This window comes from Leucoraja erinacea, chromosome 11, assembly GCF_028641065.1.
Source record: "Leucoraja erinacea ecotype New England chromosome 11, Leri_hhj_1, whole genome shotgun sequence".
Taxonomy (NCBI): domain Eukaryota; kingdom Metazoa; phylum Chordata; class Chondrichthyes; order Rajiformes; family Rajidae; genus Leucoraja; species Leucoraja erinaceus.
In genome coordinates, this window is record NC_073387.1 from 56171953 (window position 1) to 56190766 (window position 18814).

Below are 18814 nucleotides of genomic sequence, written 5' to 3' on the forward strand. Positions count from 1 at the left end.
AAACTCACTTGAACTTGAACTCTCTGGGAGAAAAAGTGTTTCCTCGTCTCCGCTCTAAATGGCTTACCCCTTATTCTTAAACGGTGGCCCCTGGTTCTGGACTCCCCCAACATCGGGAACATGTTTCCTGCCTCTAGCGTGTCCAAACCCTTAACAATCTTATATGTTTCAATAAGATAACCTCTCATCCTTCTAAACTCCGGAGTATACAAGCCCGGCCGCTCCATTCTCTCATGTTCATTTCTCAGGTTCCTTCCGAGCCACACCTCCCCCGGTGTGGGTCTCACAGTGAGGGAGCCCAAGCTCAGACATGTCACCGAAAGCTTGTCGCCGACTCGTGAGAGGTTGGATTCACATCCAGGTCCCTGGGTGAAAACAAAGTCTCTTTGAATTCTCTACAGCACTAGTAACGGATGCACAAGGAACAGCAGATGCTGGAATCTTGAGCAAAACTTTGTGTGCTGGAGGAACTCAGCAGGTCAGGCAGCATCTGCGGAGGGAATGGACAGGCGAGGTTTCGGGCTGGGACCCTTCCTCGGACTGCTGTCAGAGAGGAGGACCTTCAAAGGAGACGTACTTTGCGGAGATTTCGCAATGGGGCAGTAAAATGGAGACTAAAGGTGTGAAACTACAGACTGGGACTAAAGCATCTGTGGAGGGAATGGCCAGCCGACAGCTGAGATCTGGGCTTCTTCCATGATCCGTGGGTGCATGTTGGAATCTCACAAACTCCCGTGGGCTAGAAGCTGATGCGGATTGAGTTTCTCCACACACACAGGTACTACAATACAATACAATACAATACAATTTATTTGTCGTTTGGATCCCGTTAAGGTCCAAACGAAATGACGTTTCTGCAGTCATACATACAAAACGAAAAAGACCCAAGACACAACACAATTTACACAAACATCCTTCACAGCGCATCTTCTCCTCGCTGTGAAGGAAGGCAAAAAAAACCCTAACGCAACGTTTAAGAAACAGTTCGACAGGTACAGGTGCACAACCTTTTATCCAAAGATCCAAATAACGAAAACCTCCGAATAGCGACATTTTTTCAGTCCTTGAAGAAAGGTCCTTGAAAACGTTCACCGAGGGCGGCCCGCAGAGGTGACAGCGGAACCTCCGGTCGGTCCTCGAAGAAAAGGGAACTAAATCCCCATTCATAAAAGAGAAGGTGAGGGTATATTGCGCGGGAGGGTTAATAATTGACAATATGCTGCTGCCTGCCCGCTGAGTTAAAGTTCCCACGGTAGACTCACGATACACAGTGTATCGTGAGTCTTGCATGAGAACTTTTAAACTCAGCGGGCAGGCAGCAGCAAATTGTCGTTCCCTTCAGTTTCACCCCACCTACACCCCTCTGCTTCCCGGCCATGTGTGTGACCCCTTCCCTCCCCTCTCCAGCTCCCCGCCCATTGCACCGGCGCGGGGGCTTTGCACTGTCTTCACGTCGGAGCCAGTGCCAGTCACCGGAGACGTCAGGACCAACGGGACTCCGGCCCCCAGGCCCACTGCAAGCACGGAGATCCCAGAGACCCACAGCCAGCAGCAGCCCAGCCCCGTTCCAATTCCAGAGGAACACGCTCTCCGCTGTCCCCGTAGGGACAGAAGCTGATGGCTCGGGCTGTGACGTCTCCGGCCACCCCCCTGTACAGGAGCTGAGACTGGGAACTGTGGGGTTGTTTGCAGTTGCAGAGGGAGGGGGCAAGGGCGGTACAGTTCCCAGTCTCAGCTCCATTCCAGGGGGGTGACTGGAGACGTCAGGACCAACGGGACACCGACTGCAAGCACGGAGATCCCAGAGACTCACAGCCAGCAGCAACTCTAGCCCAGCCCCGCTCCAACTCCAGAGGAACCCGGGTTGCGGATGAGGGGGCGCAGCTCGGGCTGTGGGCGAACTGCCACTTGTCGCTGTAGCGGCGCATCGGGGAGCGGGTTCCTGTTGGTCCTGACGTCTCCGGCCGTCCCCCTGGACAGGAGCTGAGAGACGTCAGGACCACCAGAAGCCGCTCCCCGATGCGCTGCTACAGCGACAAGTGGCAGTTCGCCCACAGCCCGAGCTGCGCCCCCTCATCGGGACACCGACCCCCAGGCCCACTGCAAGCACGGAGATCCCAGAGACTCACAGCCAGCAACAACTCTAGCCCAGCCCCGCTCCAACTCCAGAGGAACCCGGGTTGCGGATGAGGGGGCGCAGCTCGGGCTGTGGGCGAACTGCCACTTGTCGCCGTAGCGGCCCATCGGGCAGCGGATTCCTCTGGAGTTGGAGGGACAGGGAGACACAGCGGCTTTTGAGAATGGTGGGCAATCACTTCCAAAGTTCTGCCCACACAGTCAGTACACCTCTCCTACACTTGTCTCCCACACTAAGATCATCTCGCAGAGAATGATCCCAGCCTAACCCTCCCTATTCTCTCCTATTCTGCAAGAAAAAACTACATTGAAGACTCAAACTCGCGATCGAGTAACTGCCGGGATCGAGGCGCAAACTCGCGACCTTGCGGATACGAGCCGAGCACTCTACCACTGAGCCAGCCGTTAAAATCTACGCTAAAAATCTTCCATTCCGAAAGCCGAAAAATTCTGAATTACGAAAAGTGTCTGGTCCCAAGGCTTTCGGATAAAAGGTTGTGCACCTGTACATGGATAGAACAGGTTTAGAGGGATACTAGAAGCAAGTGGGACCCGTTGGGTCCCGTCCCCTCAACACGTCCCTCAACTAACCACACCCCCCCCTCCCCCCACACACACACTAACCACCCCCCTTGATATTATATTAATATTATTCGTTCTCTCCGTTTACCCTATCCCCGCCCTATCCACTCACGCATAGCCCCCAATTCGCAGGCACTTCTAGCGAGGGAGAGGGAGGGGGTGGTAGAGAGAGAGGACAGAGAGAGAGGGGGCAGAGACAGAGAGAGAGGGGCAGAGACAGAGAGAGAGGGCCAGAGAGAGAGAGAGGAACCTAGACAGAGAGGAGGGTGGTGGTGTGGGCAAGTTGGGCCGCAGGGCCAGTTTCCATGCAGTAAGACTCTACGACCATTACAGATGTTGATATCTTCAGTTTAGTTCTTTAATCCAGGAGCGGAGCCCCATTGCTACAAGTTCATTCACAGTGATAGGCGTGAAAGGTCACATTGTGCAGAAAGGTGCGTAATTATTGATTAGCCATTATCAAGATTCCAGAGTTAATGAACCAGTCAGCCTACTGGTTGCTTTAGTCAGTTACCAAAGTCAGGATGACCGCTGTCGGGGAGCAGTGCTGGATATCACCGCCAGCAAGTACGTTAGGAACTCACCGTATAGACAATAGACAAGGACTGTCTTATGAAGAAAGACTGGATAGACTTGGTTTATACTCTCTAGAATTTAGGAGATTGTGAGGGGATCTTATAGAAACTTACAACATTCTTAAGGGGTTGGACAGGCTAGATGCAGGACGATTGTTCCCGATGTTGGGGAAGTCCAGGACAAGGGGTCACAGCTTAAGGATAAGGGGGAAATCCTTTAAAACCGAGATGAGGAGAACTTTTTTTCACACAGAGAGTGGTGAATCTCTGGAACTCTCTGCCACAGAGGGTAGTTGAGGCCAGTTCATTGGCTATATTTAAGAGGGAGTTAGATGTGGCCCTTGTGGCCAAGGGGATCAGAGGGTATGGAGAGAAGGCAGGTACGGGATACTGAGTTGGATGATCAGCCATGATCGTATTGAATGGCGGTGCAGGCTCGAAGGGCCGAATGGCCTACTCCTGCACCTAATTTCTATGTTTCTATGTTTCTCCCCATATCCCCTGACTCCGCTATCTTTAAGAGCCCTATCTAGCTCTCTTTTGAAAGCATCCAGAGCCCTCTGAGGCACAGAATTCCACAGACTCACAACTCTCTGTAAGAAAAAGTGTTTCCTCGTCTCCGTTCTAAATGGCTTACCCCTTATTCTTAAACTGTGTGGCCCCTGGTTCTGGACTCCCCCAACATCGGGAACATGTTTCCTACCTCTAGCGTGTCCAAGCCCTTAATAATCTTATATGTTTCAATGAGATTCCCTCTCATCCTTCTAAACTCCAGAGTGTACAAGCCCAGCTGCTCCATTCTCTCAGCATCTGACAGTCCCGCCATCCCGGGAATTAACCAGGTGAACCTACGCTGCACTCTCTCAATAGCAAGAATGCAAATTAGGGGACCAAAACTGCACACAATACTGCAGGTGTGGTCTCACTAGGGCTCTGTACAACTGCAGAAGGACCTCTTTGCTCCTATACTCGATTCCTATATAGGTTCTGTTCACTAATGGGCATGTCCCACTTTGGCAATTTTCCAGGCGTCTACCGGCGATTGTCAGAGTGGAGCCCATACACACACTAACATCGCAAAGGCGGGGGACAGGGCAAGTGGGGGAGCGGTGTCTGAAATTCACACGGTGCAAAGCCAAGGGGATACATACACGCACCGCGATGAACAGGAAGGTTGGCGCTGTAATTAAGACGGCTAAAGCACAGTGTACGGGAAGTCCTTTAAAAGAGAGGAGGGGGAGAGGGGGAGAAGGGGTGAGAAGGAGAGAGAAGGAGTGGAGACAACCTTTAAGAAGCCAGAGATACACGGCTGTGAGGCTCGGCGGACATTTAACATTACCGGTCGGTTATCCTTGGTTCTGAAAACTACTGCCTACGATTTTTGTTTCGAGCCAATGATATTCACCGGTCAGCACCGGCTACGACCTACGAGAACCTTCGACCTCCTGGCGACCCACCCGCGGCACGAGAATTCTCGCTACGCTCCATGGCGGCTTCATTCTGGTCGCCGCTAATACTTCAACGTGTCGAAAAATTAGCGGTGACCATAATGAGGCCGCGACTAGTTCCCAGAACGCGGGAACTCCTCGCGACCACGAAGGCGACTCCGGCAACCGGCAACCGCCCGCATAGTCTCCTGCAGTCGCCAAAGTGGGACAGGCCCACAGGAAATTATTATTAATAGTAACTACAGGGTCCCAACCGGAAATGACATCTGTCCATTCCCTCCACAGATGCTGCCTGGCCCAATGAGACTCGATTCTGTATCAAGCTCCCTGTAGACACAGGATGAGTTCTAGTCCCATCTGGTAACTGAACCATCCACCACAACTAGAGAGCAACCCTGAACTACTATCATTACCTCATTAGAGACCCTCGGACTATCTTTGATCGGACTTTACTGGCTCTATCCTGCGCTAAACGCTATTCATCTTATTCCCTTTATCATGTATCTGTGCACTGTGAATGGCTAGATTGTGATCATGTGTTGTCTTTCTGCTGGCTGGTTAGCACGCAACAAAAGCTTTTCACTGTACCATGTGACAATAAACTCAACTAAACTTTCCGACTGAAAGAGCAGATGGAAGATGATTAAAGTGGGGAAACTGCTAGAGTCAGTTATTAAAGATGGGATAGCAGCACATTTAGAAAGTGGTGAAATCATTGGACAAAGTCAGCATGGATTTACGAAAGGTAAATCATGTCTGACGAATCTTATAGAATTTTTCGAGGATGTAACTAGTAGCGTGGATAGGGGAGAACCGGTGGATGTGGTGTATCTGGACTTCCAGAAGGCTTTCGACAAGGTCCCACATAAGAGATTAGTATACAAACTTAAAGCACATGGCATAGGGGGTTCAGTATTGATGTGGATAGAGAACTGGCTGGCAAACAGGAAGCAAAGAGTAGGAGTAAACGGGTCCTTTTCACAATGGCAGGCAGTGACTAGTGGGGTACCGCAAGGCTCAGTACTGGGACCCCAGCTATTTACAATATATATTAATGATCTGGATGAGGGAATTTCTCCAAGTTTGCGGATGACACTAAGCTGGGGGGCAGTGTTAGGTGTGAGGAGGATGCTAGGAGACTGCAAGGTGACTTGGATAGGCTGGGTGAGTGGGCAAATGTTTGGCAGATGCAGTTTAATGTGGATAAATGTGAGGTTATCCATTTTGGTGGCAAAAACGGGAAAGCAGATTATTATCTAAACGGTGGCCGATTGGGAAAGGGGGAGATGCAGCGAGACCTGGGTGTCATGGTACACCAGTCATTGAAGGTAGGCATGCAGGTGCAGCAGGCAGTAAAGAAAGCGAATGGCATGTTGGCTTTCATAGCAAGAGGATTTGAGTATAGGAGCAGGGAGGTTCTACTGCAGTTGTATAGGGTCTTGGTGAGACCACACCTGGAGTATTGCGTGCAGTTTTGGTCTCCAAATCTGAGGAAGGACATTATTGCCATAGAGGGAGTGCAGAGAAGGTTCACCAGACTGATTCCTGGGATGTCAGGACTGTCTTATGAAGAAAGACTTGGTTTATACTCTCTAGAGTTTAGGAGATTGAGAGGGGATCTTATAGAAACTTACAAAATTCTTAAGGGGTTGGACAGGCTAGATGCAGGAAGATTGTTTCCGATGTTGGGGAAGTCCAGGACAAGGGGTCACAGCTTAAGGATAAGGGGGAAATCCTTTAAAACCGAGATGAGGAGAACTTTTTTCACACAGAGAGTGGTGAATCTCTGGAACTCTCTGCCACAGAGGGTAGTTGAGGCCAGTTCATTGGCTATATTTAAGAGGGAGTTAGATGTGGCCCTTGTGGCCAAGGGGATCAGAGGGTATGGAGAAAAGGCAGGTACGGGATACTGAGTTGGATGATCAGCCATGATCATATTGAATGGCGGTGCAGGCTCGAAGGGCCGAATGGCCTACTCCTGCACCTAATTTCTATGTTTCTATGTTTCTAAATGTGGTTCATCCCAGGATGAAACCAGGAATGCGCGGGTTAACGTATCATGAGCGTTTGTCGGCACTGGGCCTGTACTCGCTGGAGTTTAGAAGGATGAGGGGGATGGGGATCTCATTGAAACTTACCGAATAATGAAAGGCTTGGATAGAGTGGATGTAGAGAGGATGTTTCCACTAGTGGGAGAGTCTAGGACTAGAGGTCGCAGCCTCAGAATTAAAGGACGTACCTTTAGAAAGGAGTTAAGAAGGAATTTGTTTAGTCAGAGGGTGGTGAATCTGTGGAACTCGTTGCCAGAGACGGCTGTGGAGGTCAAGTCAGTGAATATTTTTTAGGCAGAGATTGATAAATTCTTGATTAGTACGGGTGCCAGGGGGTGATGGGGTTAGGAGGGAGAGATAGATCAGCCGTGATTGAATGGCGGAGTAGTCTTGATGGGCCGAATGGCCTGACTCTGCTGCAAGAACTTAAGAACTAATCCCAACAGTCTTTGTGCTGGACTCCAGTGAGAGTGAGAGTGAGAGGCGGTTTACGCCACAAACTGAAGGTGGCAGCACGAGTTTGCGTTTCAGCCATCGCTGCCAAAATCAAAGGGAGAGAAAGAAGACTGACTTCCATTAATGCTTCCTGTAACTAGTCTGACCTTTGTCTGAAGCTATGCTGAGGGGGATATAAGATTGATTTAGCAGCTGAAGAATACACAGAACAGTCTGTGCAATAAAGGGACAAAATCCCATCATTTGACACACGTGCCAGCAGAATAGACTCACAGTTAAATTTGTTATTAAATGCAAGCCGATTAACAATTTCACTTCCAATCCATAATTACATTTGGCTGTTATTATCCCCTCCAAACAAACACATAATTTCACGAGAGGCCATTAGCATAAAAAGCCAAGTGGTCGTCAGAGTTAAGTGAATAGTTAATTCTGGCAAGGTGGCACGTTAATGGACTCACGTCTTGGTTTAGTTCAGAGATACAGCGCGGAAACAGGCCCTTCGAGCCCACCGAGCCCGTGCCGACCAGCGACCCCCCCCCCCCCCCCCCCCCACACATTAACACTAACCCACACACACTAGGGGCAATTTACATTTATACCAGGCCAATTAACCTGCAAACATGTACATCTTTAACATAACATAGAAACATAGAAAATAGGTGCAGGAGTAGGCCATTCGGTCCTTCGAGCCTGCACCTGCCATTCAATATGATCATGGATGATCATCCAACTCAGTATCCTGTACCTGCCTTCTCTCCATACCCCCTAATCCCTTTAGCCACAAGGACCACATCTAACTCCCTCTTAAATATAGCCAATGAACCGACCTTCTGTGGCAGGGAATTCCAGAGATTCACCACTCTCTGTGTAAAAAATGATTTTCTCATCTCGGTCCTAAAAGATTCCCCCTTATCCTTAAACTGTGACCCCTTGTTCTGGACTTCCCCAACATCGGGAATAATCTTCCTGCATCTAGCCTGTCCAACCCCTTAAGAATTTTGTAAGTTTCTATAAGATCCCCCCTCAATCTTCTAAATTCTAGCGAGTACAAGCCGAGTCTATCCAGTCTTTTTTCAGATGAAAGTCCTGCCATCCCAGGAATCAGTCTGGTGAACCTTCTCTGTACTCCCTCTATGGCAAGAATGTCTTTCCTCAAATTAGGGCAAGAATGTCTTTCCTCAGATAAGGTCTCGGAGAAAATCCACGCAGGTCACGGGGAGAAACCGTACAAACTCCGTACAGACAGCGCCCGTAGTCGGGATGGAACCCGGGTCTCTGGCGCTGTGTGGCAGCAACTCTACTGCTGCGCCACCGTGCCACACATCTGTGGGCTGGGTTTGACTGAAGGTGAGGTCCAGACCAGCAGAGGTTAGAGATACTGACGCACAGTTAGAGACATAAAACTAATATTTAATTTGTAGGCAAAATGGGTCATCATCCTATAAGCTATGGCAGCATTTATAAGACATGTTTCAGCTCGAGGATCTGAGCTACAGGAAGGGGTTGAGTAGGCTGGGTCTCTATTCCCTGGAGCGCAGGAGGATGAGGGGTGATCTTATTGAGGTGGATAAAATCATGAGAGGAATAGATCGGGTAGACACACAGAGTCTCTTGCCCAGAGTAGGGGAATCGAGGACCAGAGGACACAGGTTCAAGGTGAAGGCGAAATGATTTTTTAATAAGAATCTGAGAGGTAACATTTTCACACAGAGGGCGGTGGGTGCTTGGAACGAGCTGCCGGAGGAGGTAGTCGAGGCAGGGACTATTGCAACGTTTATAAAAAACAATCAGACAGGTACATGGATAGGACAGTTTTGGAGGGATATGGGCCAAACGCAGGCAGGTGGGACTAGTGTAAATGGGACATGTTGGCCGGTATGGGCAAGTTGGGCCGAAGGGCCTGCTTCCATGCTGTATGACCAAGACATTTGTACATGGACACGGCAGGTTCCATAGATGCTGCTGCACCTGCTGAGTTTCTCCAGCTTTTTTGTGTACCTTCGATTCTCCAGCATCTGCAGTTCCTTCTTAAACATAGTTATTAATGTATTGATTTGTTAATTTATTATACATTGTCACAGTGCATTGCGTGTACAGGGCCTGTTATGCTGTTACAAGTAAGAATTTCATTGTTCTGTCAATAATACACCTTTTTCTCTGCTGCCATTTAGTTCGTAGCTGAACCAAATTAAATATCTTACGGTAAAATACTGCCAGTGAAACCTGTAGTTTTAAAAATGATAAACAAATATATGTTGCTTCAAAATGTAGCAATTAGGTTCTTGTGAATCTCTGGAGACTTTGCGGCCCACCCAAGGTTTCCGTGCGGTTCCCGGAGGTTTTCGTCAGTCTCCCTACCTGCTTCCACTACCTGCAACCTCCGGCTGCCGGAGGTTGCAGGTAGTGGAAGCAGGTAGGGAGACTGACAAAAACCTCCGGGAACCGCACGGAAACCTTGGGTGGGGCGCAGAGTCTCCAGAGGTTTCCGTTCAGGTTTCCTAAGTGGGACAGGGGCAATAACGATCTTTTAAATTGGTTATTCTGGCACTGGTGACTGAAGTGAATAAAAAGAGTGATGTGCAATAACAGTGGATGGCCTTGCGTTGCTTGTCAGCATTGTGCGACAAGACAGCCCCTGTTGCACTGGCGCGAGCAAGGCCATCGCAGCAAGCAACATTCCTCTTTGAATTACTCCGCACAATAGCTTTCTCCTCGGGAACGTATTGTCAGCAGCCGACAACACAAATTGTCCTTTAAGATTTCTGACTCATCTCTGGGTTTTGGACAATGTGTAGACGAATTTGGAGACGCAAGGGATGTCGTTTTGTTCACAGACGGCTGTGTACTATGTTGTACCCACAAGCGCTACTAATAACCTAACGGTATGAACAGCAAATTCTCCAAATCGCTGTTAATTTGTACGGTGATTTCAATTCAATTCAACTGTAATGTCATCGCACAAATACAAGTATGAGTACAACGAAATGCAGTTTTGCGTCAGTCCGTAGTAGTTGTACATAAAGAAATTAAAAAAATAGAAAGAGAGAAGATACAGAATAATCAAAAAATACAGAATAATTAAACAATGGGGACGGAGGGACCGGAGAAATCTATCGGCGGGACTCCGAGTTCAGCAAGTGTGATTGTATTGTTGTAGAAGCTGTTCCTCATCCTACTAGTACGTGACCTGAGGCTCCTGTACCGCCTCCCTGATGGGAGGAGGGCAAACAGTCCATGGTTGGGGTGTGAGGGGTCTTTGATGATCTTCCCGGCACCGTCTCAGACACCGTTTTCGGTGGAGGGCATCCATGGCAGGGAGCGGGGCACCGATGATGTGCTGCGCGGTTTTCACCACCCGTTGTAGTGCCTTCCTGTCCGCAGCAGTGCAGCTGCTGTACCATACCGTGAAGCAGGTGGTCAGGATACTCTCTATGGTACAGCGGTAAAAGTTGGTCAGGATCCGGGGGGACAGGTGGGCTTTCTTGCCTTTTTTTACCTTACCATTTTCTTACACATAACTCCCTCTCCCCACTTTTTTCCTCCCCCTCTCTTTGGGGTGGCACAGCGCCAGAGAGCCGGGCTCGATCCCGACCAGGGGGCGCTGTCTGCACGGAGTTTGCACGTTTCTCCCCGTGACCTGCGTGGGTTTTTCTCTGCTGCTCCGGACAATTTACAATTTAACCAAAGCCAATCAACCGACAAACCTGCACGTCTTTGGAGTGTGGGAGGAAGCCGGAGCACCCGGAGAAAACCCACGCGGGTCACGGGGAGAACGTACAAACTCCGTACAGGGAGAACCTGTGGTCGGGATCGAACACGGGTCCCTGGAGCTGTAAGGCAGCAACTCTACCGCTGCGCCACATGGCCGTCATAGATACTGTGTCTGTTTTTGTAAACCAGCATCTGCAGTTCCTTGTGTCTCTCCTAAATTCCTTCACTGGAAGTAATGCATCAGAGTAAGTAAACACAGTCACAGTTTGCTTGTTTCATTGCATTTTGCGGGGTGTACAGGAATTCGTAGCTTAGTTTAGATACAGCGCGGAAACAGGCCCTTCGGCCCACCGAGCCCGCGCCGGCCAGCGATCCTACACACTAGGGCCGATTTACAATTTTTATCGAAGACAATTAGCCTACAAATATTTGGAGTGCGGGAGGAAACCGGAGCACCCGGAGAAAAGCCACGCGGGTCACGGGGAGATCGTGCAAACTCCGCACAGACAGCACCCGTAGCCAGGATCGAACCCAGATCTCTGGGGTTGTGAGGCAGCAACTCTACCGCTGCCCATCTGTTGCCATGATTCCTGGATTGTGGTGGTCCTTTGGTCTTTTGTTGACGAAAAGATGGCGGTTCACTTGCTCCTTGCTCCTGGCGACTGACTCTCAGTCTGTAGAAGGGTCTCGACCCGAAACGTCACCCATTCCTTCTCTCCAGCGATGCTGCCTGTCCCACTGAGTTACTCCAGCACTCTGGTGCCTATCCGAGTCATATAAGCTGCTGAGGCTGTTTAAGGGCCAGACCACCTAACTTAATTGACCCACTTTAGCTTTTACACTATAAAATCCTTTTTATTATAATATTAAAAAATTAATATCTAGATTTTCAATTTTGAATATGAACAAAATGGTTACCAAGGTGTAAAAAAAAAATGTATTCATTAAATTAGGAGCCATACCTGGGCAGCCCATCATAAAAAAGCACAGCTTGGAGCAAAAGTATCACTAAATCTACAGTACGCAGAAAGTCTGAATCTGTGATACACAGTGAAATATATTTTAGTTATTAGTGATAGCGAGCTTTTCTCACAATTAGTTGATGAAGAAGAACGTATCGTCTTTATAAGTTCATAAGTTGTAGGAGTAGAATTAGGCCATTCGGGCCCATCAAGTCTACTCCGCCATTCAATCATGGCTGATCTATCTCTCCTAACCCCATAGTCAAGTCAAGTCAAGTCAAGTTTATTTGTCACATACACATACGAGATGTGCAGTGAAATGAAAGTGGCAATGCTCGCGGACTTTTGTGCAAAAGACAAACAACAAAACAACCAAACAAATTATAAACACAATCATAACACACATATTCTTTTACATAATAAATAATGGAAGGAAAAACGTTCTGTAGAGTTAGTCCCTGGTGAGATAGGCGTTTACAGTCCGAATTGCCTCTGGGAAGAAACTCCTTCTCAACCTCTCCGTTCTCACCGCATGGCAACGGAGGCGTTTGCCTGACCGTAGCAGCTGGAACAGTCCGTTGCAGGGGTGGAAGGGGTAGAAACATAGAAATTAGGTGCAGGAGTAGGCCATTCGGCCCTTCGAGCCTGCACCGCCATATAATATGATCATGGCTGATCATCCAACTCAGTATCCCGTACCTGCCTTCTCTCCATACCCTCTGATCCCCTTGGCCACAAGGGCCACATCTAACTCCCTCTTAAATATAGCCAACGAACTGGCCTCAACTACCCTCTGTGGCAGAGTTCCAGAGATTCACCACTCTCTGTGTGAAAAAAGTTCTCCTCATCTCGGTTTTAAAGGATTTCCCCCTTATCCTTAAGCTGTGACCCCTTGTCCTGGACTTCCCCAACATCGGGAACAATCTTCCTGCATCTAGCCTGTCCAACCCCTTAAGAATTTTGTAAGTTTCTATAAGATCCCCTCTCAATCTCCTAAATGGGTCTCCCATGATTTTATCCCATACTCCTGCCTTCTCCCCATAACCCCTGACACCCATACTAATCAAGAATCTGTCTATCTCTGCCTTAAAAATATCCACTGACTTGGCCTCCACAGCTGTATGTGGCAAAGAATTCCACAGATTCACCACCCTCTGACTGAAGACATTTCTCCTCATCTCTGTCCTAAATAACCATCTATTAGCTCTAAACCCTACAACATGCAATGTAGACGTGGATTATTTCTGAAGGGTTCACTATGATCAAATGAAGCCTTTCAAGAGCAACTTGTTAATGTTTTCATTTTTGTGCAGAGAAAGGTATTGGCATTGTATAAAGTAAGAGAAAATAGATCATAAAACATAGAACATCACAGCACAATAGCAGGGCCTAGTTGAACAGAGAAACGACACAACATGCAGATTGAATCAGTCCCGACCCAAAACGTCACCTATCCATGTTCTCCAGAGATGCTGCCCGACCCGCTGAGTTACTCCTGTTCAAGAAAGAACTGCAGATGCTGATAAAATCGAAGGTAGACAAAAATGCTGGAGAAGCATTCCTCATGGTCAACAAAATAGAGAGAGTACAGAGGAGATTTACTAGAATGTTGCCTGGGTTTCACCAACTAAGTTACAGAGATAGGTTGAATAAGTTAGGTCTTTATTCTCTGGAGCGCAGAAGGTTAAGGGGGGACCTGATAGAGGTCTTTAAAATGATGAGAGGGATAGACAGCGTTGATGTGGACAAGCTTTTCCCTTTGAGAATAGGGAAGATTCAAACAAGAGGACATGACTTCAGAGTTAAGGGACAGAAGTTTAGGGGTAATATGAGGGGGAATTTCTTTACTCAGAGAGTGGTAGCGGTGTGGAATGAGCTCCCAGTGGAAGTGGTGGAGGCAGGTTCATTGGTATCATTTAAAAATAAATTGGATAGGCATATGGATGAGAAGGGAATGGAGGGTTATGGTATGAGTGCAGGCAGGTGGGACTAAGGGGAAAAAAATTTGTTCGGCATGGACCTGTAGGGCCGAGATGGCCTGTTTCCGTGCTGAAATTGTTATATGGTTATATGGTTATATGGTTATAAGCTCAGCGGGTGAGGCAGCATCTATGGAGCAAAGGAAATAGGCAACGTTTCGGGCCGAAACCCTTCCGGGTTTCGGCCCGAAACGTTGCCTATTTCCCTGAAGGGTTTTGGCCCGAAACGTTGCCTATTTCCTTCATTCCATAGATGCTGCCTCACCCGCTGAGCTTCTCCAGCATTTTTTTCTACCTTCGCTGAGTTAGTCCAGCATCTTCTGTTCTTTTTCTGTGTTAACCAGCATCTGCAGTTCTTTGCTTTTACTACTTATTCCATTCCTCGGTTAAAGGAGATAATCGGTAAAAGCAGACACCATCCCGCCCCCTTTCACCCTATAGGTCCATTACTGTAACAATGTCATTGCGTGATACATTGTGGAAACAGGCCCTTCAGCCCAACTTGCCCACACCGGCCAACACGCCTCATCTGCACTAGTTCCACGCTAGCTTTTGGCCAATATCCCTTTCACACACGTCGTATATCCATGTATCAATTTTTAGTTTAGTTTAGTTTCGAGATACAGCGCGGAAACAGGCCCTTCGGCCCACCGAGTCCATGCTGGCCGAGCGATCCCCATTACAGTAGCACGCACTTTACACACCAGGGCCAATTTACAATTTTTATCGAAACCTACAAACTGATAGGTCTTTGGAGTGTGGGAGGAAACCGGAGCACCCGGAGAAAACCCACGCGGTCACAGGGAGAACGTGCAAACTCCGTGCAGGCAAGCACCCGTGGTCAGGTTTGAACCCAGGTCTCTGGGGCTGTGAGGCAGCGACTCTACCGCTGCGCCACCTTGCTGCCTAATAAAAACATAGTAAATAGGTGCAGGAGTAGGCCATTCGGTCCTTCGAGCCTGCACCGCCATTCAATATGGCTGATCATCCAACTCAATATCCCGTACCTGCCTTCTCTCCATACTCTCTGATACCCTTAGCCACAAGGGCCACATCTAACTCCCTCTTAAATATAGTCAATGAACTGGCCTCGACTACCCTCTGCGGCAGAGAGTTCCAGAGATTCACCACTCTCTGTGTGAAAAAAGTTCCTCTCATCTCGGTTTTAAAGGATTTCCCCCTTATCCTTAAGCTGTGACCCCTTGTCCTGGACTTCCCCAACATCGGGTGCAATCTTCCTGCATCTAGCCTGTCCAACCCCTTAAGAATTTTGTAAGTTTCAATAAGATCCCCTCTCAATCTCCTAAATTCTAGAGGGTATAAACCAAGTCTATCCAGTCTTTCTTCATAAGACAGTTCTGACATCCCAGGAATCAGTCTGGTGAACCGTCTCTGCACTCCCTCTATGGCAATAATGTCCTTCCTCAGATTTGGAGACCATAACTGCACGCAATACTCCAGGTGTGGTCTCACCAAGACCTTGTACAACTGCAGTAGAACCTTCCTGCTCCTATACTCAAATCCTCTTACTATGAAAGCTAACATACCATTCACTTTCTTTACTGCCTGCTACACCTGCATGCCTACCTTCAATGACTGGTGCCATGACACCCAGGTCTCGCTGCCTCCCCCTTTCCCAATCGGCCACCATTTAGATAATAGTCTGCTTTCCTGTTTTTGCCACCAAAATGGATAACCTCACATTTATCCACATTATACTGCATCTGCCAAACATTTGCCCACTCACCCAGCCTATCCAAGTCACCTAGCAGTTTCCTAGCATCCTCCTCACAGCTAACACTGCCCCCCAGCTTATTCATCCGTAAACTTGGAGATATTGCCTTCACACAGCATTAAACAAAAACACAGCAAAAACAAACAATATAGCAATATTAATAAAAACACACACCATCACAAAAACAAAAAAAAATGAGCAAATAATGAACCTACCGACAGCTTCGGAGAGACCATAGACCTTCTGGCTATAGGCGTCGGTCTTGTCCCAGATGTAGGTGTAGGCCAGGTTTGGGGAAGAGTGGAGCCATTTCTGGAAGAGATGTCCCTCCACAGCCACCATCAGGTGAACTTTAATCAGGTTGATGGGCACGATGGACTGGGTCATGGTGACCTTCAGCAGGGACTTGTACCCGGCCGTGCGTGAACTCAGGTAGCACAGCTTCATGTTGCTGCCCGGAATATCCACAGCTTCATGAAGAACCTGGAACACGTAATAATACTCAAGTTCAAGAGAGTTTATTGTCATGTGTACACAAAAAAGCTGGAGAAACTCAGCGGGTGCAGCAGCATCTATGGAGCGAAGGAAATAGGCAACGTTTCGGGACGAAACCCTGAAGGAAATAGGCAACGTTTCGGGCCGAAACCCGGAAGGGTTTCGTCCCGAAACGTTACCTATTTCCTTCGCTCCATAGATGCTGCTGCACCCGCTGAGTTTCTCCAGCTTTTTTGTCTACCTTCGATTCTCCAGCATCTGCAGTTCCTTCTTAAACACTTATTGTCATGTGTCCCTGATAGGACAATGACATTCTTGCTTTGCTTCAGCACAACAGAACATAGTAGGCATTGACTACAGAACGGATCAGTGTCCATATAACATTATATAAATATATACACACATGAATAAATACTCGTAAGTTCAAGCCATTTAGAAACATAGAAACGTAGACAATAGGTGCAGGAGGAGGCCATTCGGTCCTTCGAGCCAAACACCGCCATTCATTGTGATCATGGCTGATCGTCCCCAATCAATAACCCTTCTCCCCATATCCCTTGACTCCACTAGCCCCTAGAGCTCTATCTAATTCTCTCTTAAATACATCCAGTGATTTGGCCTCCACTGCCCTCTGTGGCAGGGAATTCCACAGGTTCACAACTCTCTGGCTGAAAAAGTATTTTCTCACCTCAGTCTTAAATGGCCTCCCCTTTATTCTAAGACTGTGACCTCTGGTTCTGGTCTCGCCCAACATTGGGAACATTTTTCCTGCATCTAGCCTGTCCAGTCCTTTTATAATTTTATATGAATCTATGAGATTCCCCCTCATTCTTCTAAACTCCAGTGAATACAAGCCTAGTCTTTTCAATCTTTCCTCATATGACAGTCCCGCCATCCCAGGGATCAATCTCGTGAACCTACGCTGCACTGCCTCAATCACAAGGATGCCCTTCCTCAAATTAGGAGACCAAAACTGTACACAATACTCCAGGTGTGGTCTCACCAGAGCCCTGTACAACTGCAGAAGAACCTCAACACTCCTATACTGAAATTCTCTTGTTACTTTAGTTTAGTTTAGAGATACAGCGCGGAAACAAGCCCCGCGGCCAACCGGGTCCGCGCCGACCAGCGATCCCCGCACGCGAGCACTACCCTACACACACACACACACTAGGGACGATTCACAATTTTTACCGAAGCCAATTAGCCTACAAACCAGCAGATCTTTGGAGTGTGGGAGGAAACCGGGGCACCCGGAGAAAACCCACGTGGCCACTAGCAGTATATACAAATTCCATACAGACAGCACCCGTAGTCAGGTCAGAATCTGGGACTCTGACGCTGATCGGATTTTTCTGGCTTTAACTTGCGCTAAACTTTATTCCCATATCCTGAATCTGTACACTGTGAACGGCTCGATTGTAATCATAGACAATAGGTGCAGGAGTAGAGGCCATTCGGCCCTTCGAGCCAGCACCGTCATTCAATGTGATCATGGCTGATCATCCACAGCAACAGAAGCGTTTCACTGCACCCCGCCACACGTGACAATAAACTCAACTGAACTCAACTGAACTAATTTCCCAACCCAGCCGCCAACCGCCGCAAATCTCCTTCGCCCTGCAGAGCTGACGGGATTTGTGCCCCGGTTGTTTTTCACGCGGCCCGTACCTGGGTCTCTGGAATGATGGGGTTCTGCCCGGGGGTGGAGCTGAAGAACGTGGATAGCGGAGAAGACACCAGGATCGGCTCGGGCCTCACGAAGCCGCTCAGGTCGCAGCTGGGGATGGTGTTCTCCTCCGTCTTCATCACCAGGGTGTTCATGGCGTAGAAGGTGTTCCAGGGAAGCCACACCGTGCGCTCCTGGCTGAGGAACGGAGCACGCTCAAAGTGCAGGGTCAGCGACGCGCCGCCATTTGCAATCAAATCAAACCTGAGGGAGGAACGGCAGAGAGGCACAACCTGTATTGTCTTGTATTGTATTGTAAATCTTTATTGTCATTTCCTGAGTATTCGCATACCCAGAGGAAACAAAAAAACGTTGCTCAACCAGTGTCCATTCAGTGTACATGAAAAAATAAATAGAAATAAAAATAAAAAATACATGTCATGAACAAATTTAACACTCTACTAAACATTCAACAGCCGTTCCGACCGGCAGCGGCACAACAGTGGCTCTGCTGCAGTGTGGGGGTTTGTGCGCGATATTTGGCAGGGGGCAAAGTCCATTTAACAGTCTTATAGCCTGTGGGAAGAAGCTGAGGAGCATCCTGCTGGTTTTGCAGCTAATGCTCCTGTACCTCTTCCCAGATGGGAGGATGGAGAAAAATAACTTTTAGCGGAAGCAACAAGCGGTGTTTGTTTTAGAAACATAGAGACAGGTACCTGTAAAAAGATACCACTGTATTGTGCTTACTGCTAATAAATAAAATTATTTAAAAAAAAGAAACATAGAAAATAGGTGCAGGAGTAGGCCATTCGGCCCTTCGAGCCTGCACCGCCATTCAATATGATCATGGCTGATCATCCAACTCAGTATCCCATCCCTGCCTTCTCTCCATACCCCCTGATCCCTTTAGCGACAAGGGCCACATCTAACTCCCTCTTAAATATAGCCAATGAACTGTGTGGCCTCAACTACCCTCTGTGGCAGAGAATTCCACAGATTCACCACTCTCTGT

The 18814-nt window shown here is 48.2% G+C and overlaps 1 protein-coding gene across 1 annotated transcript in view; it reads right to left on the bottom strand.

Annotated features, from left to right (window-relative positions):
- The window catches only part of LOC129701385 (teneurin-2-like), a 372354-nt gene that overhangs the window by 73783 nt on the left and 279757 nt on the right, over window positions 1–18814 (bottom strand). The window contains exons 13-14 of the mRNA XM_055642523.1: window positions 17805–18066; window positions 15854–16121 (exon numbers count right to left, since the gene is read on the bottom strand). Coding sequence (XP_055498498.1) covers window positions 15854–16121; window positions 17805–18066 — 530 coding nt within the window. The remainder of the gene's footprint in view (window positions 1–15853; window positions 16122–17804; window positions 18067–18814) is intronic.